Source organism: Rhinolophus sinicus, chromosome 12, assembly GCF_057876585.1.
Source record: "Rhinolophus sinicus isolate RSI-liver-muscle chromosome 12, RSI-T2T, whole genome shotgun sequence".
In the NCBI taxonomy this organism is placed as follows: domain Eukaryota; kingdom Metazoa; phylum Chordata; class Mammalia; order Chiroptera; family Rhinolophidae; genus Rhinolophus; species Rhinolophus sinicus.
Window position 1 is genome coordinate 16,526,646 of NC_142512.1, and position 10,586 is coordinate 16,537,231.

General features: G+C 50.6%; 1 protein-coding gene across 2 annotated transcripts; it reads left to right on the plus strand.

Annotated features, from left to right (window-relative positions):
- The first annotated feature begins 3,214 nt into the window (after positions 1–3,214).
- On the plus strand, positions 3,215–7,736 carry FBXO39 (F-box protein 39). 2 transcript variants are annotated; one of them, XM_019743788.3, is made up of 3 exons: positions 3,215–4,900; positions 5,670–5,846; positions 6,176–7,736. In XM_019743788.3, the coding sequence occupies exons 1-3, from the start codon at positions 3,875–3,877 to the stop codon at positions 6,302–6,304; spliced, it is 1,332 nt and encodes a 443-aa protein (XP_019599347.2). In that variant the 5' UTR covers positions 3,215–3,874; the 3' UTR covers positions 6,305–7,736. The 2 variants fall into 2 exon arrangements, with proteins under 2 accessions (XP_019599347.2, XP_074176307.2); XM_074320206.2 differs by lacking the exon at positions 6,176–7,736 and having other exon boundaries at positions 5,670–6,083.
- Positions 7,737–10,586: the final 2,850 nt, after the last annotated feature.

Genomic DNA, 10,586 nt, shown 5'->3' on the forward strand with positions numbered 1-10,586 from the left:
CTTTAGATTCCTCACTGGTTTTCCAGGGGAGGGATGGCAGCAGCTAGGACAGCAGGGTGAGGCAGTGCTCAAGGAACGGGGAGGACAAAAAGGAGGGAGGGGAAGGAGGGGGACAGAAGTGAGGCTGGGTGGTGGGCAAAGGCTGCATACATGTCCTGGCGTGGGTGCTCTCTAATTTATCCTTCCACACCCCTGATCACAGGCCTCTCTAAACATTGTTCCAAACCTCCCACAGGCCTCTCTTGGCTCACTAGTGAAGCCCAAAGGGGTGCCTTTGAAGGCTGTTGGGAGAGAGAGCTATGGGGAGAAGCCTAGACATGCAACCCACAGACAGTACGTGCCTGCCCCTGCCTTTCTACCTGGCCTTTGGGGAGACCCGTTAGGACACCAGACCCTGCCTGGGACGGCAGGGCCGAGGAAAGTGGGTGGGTTCAGTGCTCCCCATCGTCCCCAAACTAAAAAGGTGGGGCGGTTCTCAAGCTTTGTCACCTTGGGTGGGTCACGCTTGCTTAAGGCTTTCCTCTGCGGGCCCTGAGCAGGGCAAGTGGAAGCCACGGCAGAGCACGTGGTGATGGATTCCAAAGGCGAGGCGCCCAAGCTGAGCCTCCCTGGACGTGATAGGACGCGGGGCTGGGTCAGGACAGGAAAGGCGGCGGACTGAGTGGGCCTGAACCCCAAGTTCGTGGCAGAATTTCTTCCTTGAACAAAGAGCCAAGGGCGGGGGGGATGCCCATCCTCAACGCCGCGAGGACCGAGCCTCCTGCCTCGCAGCCCCCGGCCTGGCACTTCCCTGGACCGTCTGAGCGCGGACCGGTCTTGCCCTCTACACTTACCCTCTACTGACCTGGCAACCCCAGGTTTGCGTCCCTGAGCCCAGTGGGGATGAGCAGCGCCCCACAGGTGGCGGCGCGTCACAAAGGCGGCCCGAGGCTTATCATTTAGCTTCCTGGGGGGCAGGGCACGCCCCGGGAGATCGCAGAGTTGGCGTCCACAGAGGCAGCGCGGGCGGAGCAGGCAGGCGCACTCGCGGTCCCTACAGACCTAGCGCCCCGCACCTGCAGTGGGGCGGGGCTTGCAGGTAACAGGCAGGCGTGAGCACGAGGCTGGCACGGGCAGGGTGACCGGGGATGCTCCGAGGCCTGCGCGAGGAGGAGTGGGCTGTCCTGTCACCAGCCTCCTCCTGGAAACTTCCCGGTCACCTCCCTCGCCCTGGGCGATAGGACATCCTTAAGTTTCCTTCCCTGGTGCGCAGCTCTGTGGTAAGGTGGACCAAGCCTAAGTTTGAGAGTCCTTAAGATGGTTTGCATCCCACCTCCTCATTTACTGCTTGATCTCACGGGGAGGCTTTCTTGACCTTCCAACACCTGTTTCCCCACTTGTAAAAGGGAGTATTCACACATTCCATACAGGAATGTTGTAGACGGACCTTGCCACCAACTTACTGAAGGCAGCAAGCACTTGTATAGCATTTACTATGTGCCACGCACTGACCTGGTGCTTTCCATAGATCAGCTCATTTAATCCTCCCAACACTAGGAAAAAGGTACTGTTATTGCCTCTGTTTACATATGTGGAGACTGAGGCACAGAGAAATTAGTTACCCTAAGGTCACACATAGCAGTTGACAGAACCAGGACCCAACCCACTAAGGATCCGGCCCCACTGCCTCTCACTGGTGAGGAGGTCTGTGAGGGAGTGGAAAACCTTCTCAGTAATGACACGTGACGTTTGGACCACTCGCAACAGCTTTCCCAGCCCACCACGTATGTTCTCCTAAACCCACCCTAACACATCTGATACTTCTTCTGACTGGTGACTTTGTGAGGGCAAAGGGTTTCCTTTCGCTTTCTAATTGGTGTAGCTTCTCTTGAGCACCTTTGAGGCGCCTCACTAAGTGCTGTGGAGGCACCTGGACCATCTATGTGTGATTAAAGAGATAACCCTGTTCCTTCATTTGTTAAACGGTGAAGAATGAGGCTCAAAAAAAGAATGAGGCTGTCCCTAGTCTCAAGGAGTGTGTGGATCCCATGGGAAAGAAAGGCTTGGATGCCGACCCCAGTAAGGGATGGACATTGGCAGGAGAGTAAAGAGAGAGGCAGGCTTAATACAGAGGCAGCAACTGGAACCCCCTGGAGTCCCGTGTCCTGGGTGGGGGCAGACGGCTGCCAGATCCCATGTGGAAGTGTGTCTGGACCTGGAGATGGGAGGGCCAGCGGGAGGCAAGAGCCCAACTGTGGGGTGGTGAGGACGAAGGCACCAGACAAGATCCCAGACAAAGGTTTCCACGGGAGCTCGCTTGACAACACTCACTGCCACGTGGTGTTGGTAGGAGCTGGAGAAGGCCTGCGGCCATCACAGGAAGAGTGGACAGGAGACAGGCGGAGACACCCACCTCAGGGATCTGTTCAGATGATGGATGCAGTGGGTGAGATGTACGCAGAGTGACATGAACGATGCTTGCAAACATTATATACACAATTGGCAAGCACACACACAAATAAAAACATACCAAACACGCTGGGATCATTGCCTATGGTGGGGTGGGGGGCAATGGAGTGAGACATAAGAGTTAAAAGGGAATACGTGAATAAATAAAACCAGAGAGGTCTTGCACAGACAAATGTCTGTCCTGAATTGAAAAATATGATGAACTTGTCCTTCAGCATGTGAGGCCTACCAACCTGTGGAGATAGGAAAAAGGTACAGGAGAAAGAGTCAGAAAGCCAGGTTCTCCTCTGGACCCTGTTACAAACTTGCTGTGTGACCTCAGGCAAGTCCCTTCACCTCTCTGGGTCTGTTTCCATCTGTAAAGAAATAAATTATCAGATGTTTTCTGGCTCTGAGTTTTTATGAGCCGTAGCAAGAATCTTGGGCCCCTTGGTAAAGTAGACAATACAAGCTTTATGGATTGATAGGGCTTGAACCTTGAAGAAGGGGGGGTTTGGGAAAGGAAAGAAAATAAGGGGAGTTTTCAGGCAGGAGAGACACTGAAAGCAAAAGTCATAAGGACTTCAGCATACGGCTATAAAAAATCCTGGGCTCCGTGTATCAGGTGGGCCTTAGCCCATCTCTCCCTTGGGACTCCCTACCACCTGCAATCCAACAGCCGAGTCAGAGACTTCCGGTTCTCCCCAGTTCTGCATTCCCCAGTCATGTCCTCCAAAGAACTCATAACCCACCCCATGCCCGCTATGGTGCCACCCTAGTCCCAGGTTTGAGCCTGGACGCTGCTCTGGTCCATCCTTCCTTCACTCCCCAGTGTCCTTCCTATACTTCAACACTGACAAATCACTTCCACACATGTGACCCTTCAAACTGCCCTGTGACCTCAGCTGAGCTTCTCCACTCTTGTTCTCTACGGCTATGCCTTTTGAATGTCAACAGAGCTATCAGCAATGTAGCTCAACCCAGACAGTGATTCTCATCTAGAGAAAGTGGCCGGTCATGTCAGGATTCCAAAATCTTGGGGAGAGAGGAGAGTGGGGATCTCTGACATCTGGGACATAACCTTTATCACATCATTCAGGGACCCTTAATCCAGCACTTCCCCCTGCTCCAGCTCCAGCTCCAGCACTTCCTGCCCCTTACAAATCAAGCTCCAAACAGTTTGCAGTTCTTGCACCATGCAGTCCACACCTGTGACTCCTTGCAGGTGTGGAGTGTATGGAGCATTTATTATTGCACCACCAGTATCAGCACAGTGCCTACCACACATGGGCCTACAGTGCAAATTCGTTCAATTGGGTTTAATTTCTGTTTGGCAGGTAATGGCTCTTCCTTTTTACTCCTCACAGAACACGAGTGACTGCTTTCCTTTCGTCATTTTTGGAAGCCCTGCTTATCACACAGCTGCACTGGACATCCCAGTTCCTTAATGGATGAAGAAAGCCAACTGACTGAGCCCCAAGACCAGAGCTGCTGGGCCACTCTGCCGGATGTGTGCCTGCGTCGTGTTTTCTGGTGGCTGGGAGACAGGGACAGGTCCAGGGCAGCCCTCGTCTGCAGAAAGTGGAACCAGATAATGTATTCGGCTGAACTCTGGCGATATAGGACCATCACATTCAGTGGGAGACCTTTCAGGGTACACGCGTCCGAATTCGAGTCAGCTCTTTGGTACGTTAAGAAATTTGGTCGTTACCTGGAGTACCTGGAGATCAAATTCCTGAATCCTTACAACGCTGTCTTGACCAGGAAGTTCCAGGTCACCATGCGAGGCCTTCTCTCGTGTTTGGGCAAGAGCAACAACCGTCTGAAATCTCTTTCCATCCAGCACCTGGAGCTGGACCGCCTGGTCTGGAGAAACAGCATCAGGACCTCGTTCATCAAAAGCTTGACCTTCTTCTTAAAGAAAATTGGTAAACACCTGGATTATCTCAACCTGAAAGGGGCCAGGATGACCGTGGAGCAGGGCTGCCAAGTTCTCAGCTCCCTGAGTTACCTGAAGAATGAGAGTTTGGCCTCGGAGCTCAACCTTGAGGATTTCTTCAGCCATTACCTCGCTGTCTACAGCAGCGCCCAGTTCAACAAGACCATGGCCATGTTCCGCAGCCTGGTGTTCCTGACCCTGAACTACAGCTGCATCTCTGACGAGCTGCTCGAGAACTTGTGTGAGAACAATGCCAGTACCCTCCGGACCATGAACATCAAATGCCACATCCACGACCCCCACGGGCAGGTCATCTGGGGCATGTCCTGGGCCAAGCTGGCCAGGCATGCCCCCAGCTTGAAAGTGAACTTCTTCTTTGAGCGGGTCATGAAGTACGAGCGCTTGGTCCGGATCCTCTTGCAGGAGATCCCGGTCAGGAGCATCAGTCTGAGAAGCTGCTACTTCAGTGACCCGGACTGGTCCATGCGGCCCACTCTGCTGGATCTCCTGCCCACCTTCCGGCACACTCTGCAGGTAGGTATGACCTGAGGGTGGGGAGGCCTTCCAGGAGTGAACCCCAACCGGGTTCTGGCTTCCCCAGAGGAAAGGCCACTGTCACCTGCTCTTGGCTGGGCTCGCACACACTCAGTCTCCAATTGAGATTCTGGGAAATGTGACCAAAGTAAGTCTCCACGGGTCCCCAAGACCACAGTGGACAACAAAAGCTGCTGCTCACTTCCAACACATGGAACACAAGGAATTTTCTGGTTGGCAGTCAACCAAGGAAAACCTCGATAGCCCTGGCTCAGAGCTGTGAGGGCTGAGCAGGAAGGTGCCTCTACGGGTGAGTAGCAGGTCTGCAGCCCCTTCCTACCCTTCCACTAAGTTGAAGGAGGCAGGACACAGGGTGACTTCAAACCAAACAAAAAGCCAAATTTGACCCAAGTCACTGAAGGGCCCCGAGGTGTGGGCTGTTCTGTAATCTGGCAGCATTGTTAGCCTTCCGAGCTCCGGAACTCGAGGTTTGGTGGCCTGCCCACCGTCACCGAGCCAGTCCACCGCTGGGCTGGGACCAGCACCTTGGTCTCTGGGCTCCACATACGTTGCCTCCAAACCCCAAATTTTGCAAATTGGTATGAGAGCACCTTCATTCCCAAATCTCGCCCTCTGTGACCAATGGTCACATGTCACTCATCTAGAGCCCTCAGACCACCAAAGCCAGGGCATGGACATATTACAGAATGATCCTGCCCGTCCCAGCCTCTCTGCCCACAGACATCTTCCCCTTTGGTGCTTTTTCCAGAAGCTAACTTTCGAGTTCAACAACAACCATGAGTCCCTCGATGAGGAGCTACACCTCCTCATCTTATCCTGCCGGAAGTTGTTTTACTTCAAAATCTGGGCTTTCCTGGATGTGCACTTTGTGGAGCGAATCCTGAAGAGTCAGAAAGAAGGGCAGTGTGCCCTGCGCACACTCAAGGTAAGAGCCCCCCCGGGGCGGTTGCACAGGGGTAGACCGGGCATCCAGGCCCCAGCGCTCAGGCAACCAGCCGTGGTGCCTCCGCTCTGGGACAAAAGGCAGAGGTGGGGCAGCGATTGCCCAAGTGGGGGCAGTTGTCTCACCTGAGTCTGTTGACTGGAGATCAACAGTTTCACAGAAGGGAACCTGGAGTTTCTGCCTTAGTAGCTGTTTTGGGGCTTTTCCTGATTCTGCAAACAGTTATACGTGTATATCATTCAGATTGTTTTCATTGCCTGAACGATGCCATCACAGTGTGTGTGCATGGGTATGTTTCTCTACTGGCACAGGTGAGAATTTATACAAACAGATATGAGACAAATGAAGAGGACAGGACACTGAGGGAAATTTACCGGAAGTACAGAAGGCTGATCGATTCAGAGCTTAACTATTTTGTCATCGCCTACTCCATGATGTAATGAGCGCTCTCCAGACGAAGAAAGCTAGGAGCACTTTGAAGTTGAAAATGTGATTCTCATACAAGAACACTTGGGATGTCCCCTGCCCCACCTCTTTTTCTTCTCTCTCTCCTTTCTGCCAGCGGCACACACCAACATGGACACCCCAGCAAAGGTTGGGGCTGCTGCTGATGTGAAGGCCCCAGGTGACTTTAAAGTGCTATCTTTACCAACTCTCCAGAGGTGATTTCTCATTTTGTCATTTGGTTTTCATTGTTGACACCCTCATTCAGGCACAGAGCTAAAAGCTCAAAGCCACTCAGTGCAGTTTTTTACTCTGACTCCTGCTAAGCTTGGCACCTGAAAAGGTGTAACTAACCAGAGCAAATAGAACCGCGTTTTTTACTCACTGACATTATCAATTCAGAAATGCTTTCTATCCTGGCTGGGCTTCGTGTCACGGCCTCCTGACACTGACATTCGCTGGGTCTGGTCACAGGTGAATGGAAATCTACCAGCATGTCCTCCAGCAAAACAGGGAAATTCCCACTTTTAGAAGGAGTCTGCTTAGAGCCAAAACTCCTTCCTACAGAAGGAACTCAGCCCCAAATGTATTGGTGTTGTGGACTCAGATCTCCAGCATTTGCTTTTCTTGTGTCTCCTTCATTCTCCCGTCCAGGCAGCATGGTGTCCCATCCTCAGGTATGAGACAGAACCAAAAGTGGCTGTTATACTCATATTCACGAAGAATTTGTAATGTCATGGGGAAATGTTCCCAATGCAATGTTCATTACAAAACTGTATATTTCGAGTGAAGTCCGTCATGTAAAACACATAAGGGTTTTTGTTTTTTGAAAGCATAGAAGAGATACACCAAAAATGTTAACAGTTATCTCTGGGTGGTGGAATTATGGTTTTACTTGTCCTTTTTAATGTTTTCCCATAGTTCTCAAATTTTCTACAATGACTATATGTTCTTTTTATAATCATGGGAAAATCTAGTGTGTTTTACATAGGGAGTAATTATAAATTCCTGAGCCCGTGCCCTAGACATGTATTGTTTCCGGTCTTTTGAGATTTTTGTGCATATAGTTACATATCGAGTTTTTTTCTTTCAATAGATATAAATTAATGAAATCTCAGAATACTTTTGACAAGTGTCTCATTTCAGATTTTGTCTCATCTTGTGTATGCTGTGTCCCTATTTATGCTCAGCTTTTCGGCCTTTGTTAAAGTTCATATGTATCTAGTGTGGATACATTTCAACTTTCACAGCATTTCCACATTGGCTGTCTCATCTGAACATACCTGCAGTGCTCTGGGTAGACGTAGTTCCTGTGTCACTGACACTCAGAAAAGATGGACACAGGTGACAAGAATTGGGCCCCCACCTGGGGGGAGCTCTCAGGTCTGATGGGAGAAGACACTGTAAAGTGTCATAGCATAAAGCTGAAACCAGAAGGGCCCTCGGGAACCATCTACTGTGGTTCCCCAAGAATAAGACCTAGCCGGACTATCAGCTATAATGCGTATTTTGGAGCAAAAATTAATATAAGACCTGGTCATAATATAATATAATATAATTAATATAATTAATATAATTAACATAAATAATATAAGACCAGGTCTTATATTAATTTTTGCTTCAAAAGATGCATTAGAGCTGATGGTCCAGCTAGGTCTTATTTTTGGGGAAACACGGTAGTTCCATGTGGACCAGAGAGGAGATGGTTTGCTTGATGGGAGAGGGGAGCCTCAGCTGGAATCCAGACCACCTGGGAGATTGATGGGTTGATGGATGGATGGATGGATGGATGGATTGATTGATTGATTGATTGATTGGTATGATGATTTATTCATAGTGTGGAGGAGTTCTGGTTAGTTTCCTTTCATCCTCAAGCACAGAATCTCAGTGTACAGAGGATCTTTTATGGAAAACATGTTATTTATGTTCTACAGTTTGGGAAATCTCTTTTATGTCTGGTTTAATAGTAGACAGCTGGGCTGTCATCGCTGCTTCTGCAGTCTGTGGCAGCGTCACAGACCAAGTAGCCTCAGGGAAACTCCAGAGAGAATGCGAGCAGAAAAAGGCACATAACATCTGGGTAGTAGCATTAATACCCTCAGCGATTGCCCGACCACACAGAGAACTACTGTACAGACATCCCAGTTTCCCAAGAAATTAAAACAGGATCGAGACCTGGAGAGCGCTCGTGGGAAAATGCAGGGCACGTGAGGTTTCCAAACCCACAGAATCTAAAACAAGTATCCATTTTCTAATTACCGCATTCACTGGCCCCGTGGTCGACGGAGACAACCCACAGATTTGTGGCCTGTGTGAAAGTTGCTGATCCACGCCTGTCTTCCTCCAGCACAGAGCAGGAGAGGACGGCTCTCTCCCACACGCCCGCTGAGGGTCCTCAAAGAGCACATAGTTGTTGGGTGAGGTGCAGCATGGGAGAACTGAAGCACGTCCCCATCTGTACTTATGAGTGGGAAACACATTCTGACTCCCAGGTGCCTCCTCTCAGCTGGTGACTGAGCTGATGAAGCCCTGGTGACAAAGGGAAGGGGTGGTGGTGCCAGCAACTCTGAATTTCTAAGCGTATAAGGAAAGCAGGGCTGTGATCAAACTAACGTGTAAGCCATTACCCACAGGCAAGCCTACAATGAAAAGGCAGCGCTTTTGATGCTCCTTTGATTTTGAAAAGACTTTCAAGGATGGATCTTTGACTCTCTGGGCTGGAAGGGTCCTAAGACCTGGTTTCTCACTCCACTCGGGCCACTAATTTGTGTGACCCTGTGTCGTGCAGGGTGTCATGTGGGGTCTCTGCTCCTGCTCCCTGCACAAGAACGCAGGATGTGGCTAGGCCCAAAAGGAACACCCACGGAGCCATAGGTAGGGAAGTCATACCACTGTGGTCTCACCGGAGGCTGGGTTCACACGACGGGCGACCTGCTGTCCGCTTTTCTGCCAACCGACCGACGACTCTCCTCCACTCTCCTCAACTTTACTCCTCTTCCCTTTGTCGCCACAGCAGTTATATTAGTGGCCAATGGCTCGATGGTTACAGCCGACGGCCAACCAGCCACAGCCAACGGCCATCCACCACCCGAGCCAGCACCCCTCCATATGAGGCCGACAGCCTGGAAACTGCTCTCTGGGGCTCTGTCCCCACACCCTGAATGAGGGCTTTATCCTGTGTCAGCCCTTGTTTCTGCTATTTGTAAAATGGGAAAAGCTGAACAACACATCACGCAGGTCCCTGAGACACAAATATGCTGGGATGAGGTGCTAGGGCTGTTGTGAGGATGAAATGACAGTGAACCAACATGGCAGCGGCCACATTTCCCAGCCCCAACACATTTGGGCTTCCGAGCCAGCTGCCTGGGTTTAAGTCCTGCTGCTTACTTGCTCCATGCCTGTGGGTACTTAACCTCCTGAGTGTTAGCTCCTCTGTGTAAACGGAGAAATAATAGCACTTCCCAAGGGCAGAGAGGACATGCGAGGGCTACTATCTGCTCAGCACGTGGGAGGTGATGCTCGGTACCTGAGGGGCAGGTCATGGCACAGATCGGCATGCAGCTGATGCTCTTGGCCTTAAAGAGGGTTTCTCCAACCCAGGTGAGGAAAACCCTTGCTGACAGCAAAGAATCTCTGGACCAAGGAACACTTTGACTGTAAACGGCTTGGGAGCCAGGCCCAAATCCTGCACTGTCTTTGTACCTTTGTGCATCGAGATACCACACAGTGAACGTCAGAGATAGGAAGGGCTCTGGGCCATGTAGGCCAATTCTCTCACTTTACCTTAAGAGGGGGAGGGACTTTCCTGGCATCGTCAGAACTAGAATCCAGGCCTCCTGACCCCAAGCCACCAGTGGTCTGCCCAAGCCCCATTGGAAGTGCAATAAGCATTAGGAAACCAAATGTTGGTGCAGAGCGTGCAAGCAGCTCTGTATCTGGAAGGCACTGAGATGGTGAGCCCCGTACTTGGAAGATGCTCCTTCAACGTTAGCAGAATGAATGAATGAATGAATGAGCAGTTTCCCACAGCAAAGGTCTTTCTTTGACAGTCACTAGATGTATTCTTGAGCTGTTATGCCTCAGCAGAAGGCAACCAGCTACAAGCAGAGCTCACTTTGGAAAAAAAAGAAAAGTGGGCATATGGAAATAGTCTTGGTGAAAACTTTTAAAGAGATATGTAACCATTAAAGTAATTATAAAGATGATATAGCAACATGGAAAGCTACTTGCAGTGTATGACTAAGGAAGAAAACAATTATATGAAACTGAGCCTATGCC

Bases quoted from the DNA above. Each gene is read 5' to 3' on its own strand.
- FBXO39 (XM_074320206.2), top strand. From the start codon at position 3,875: ATGGATGAAGAAAGCCAACTGACTGAGCCCCAAGACCAGAGCTGCTGG. The intron at 4,901-5,669 runs GTAGGTATGACC...TGCTTTTTCCAG, and splicing joins CCTTCCGGCACACTCTGCAG to AAGCTAACTTTCGAGTTCAA.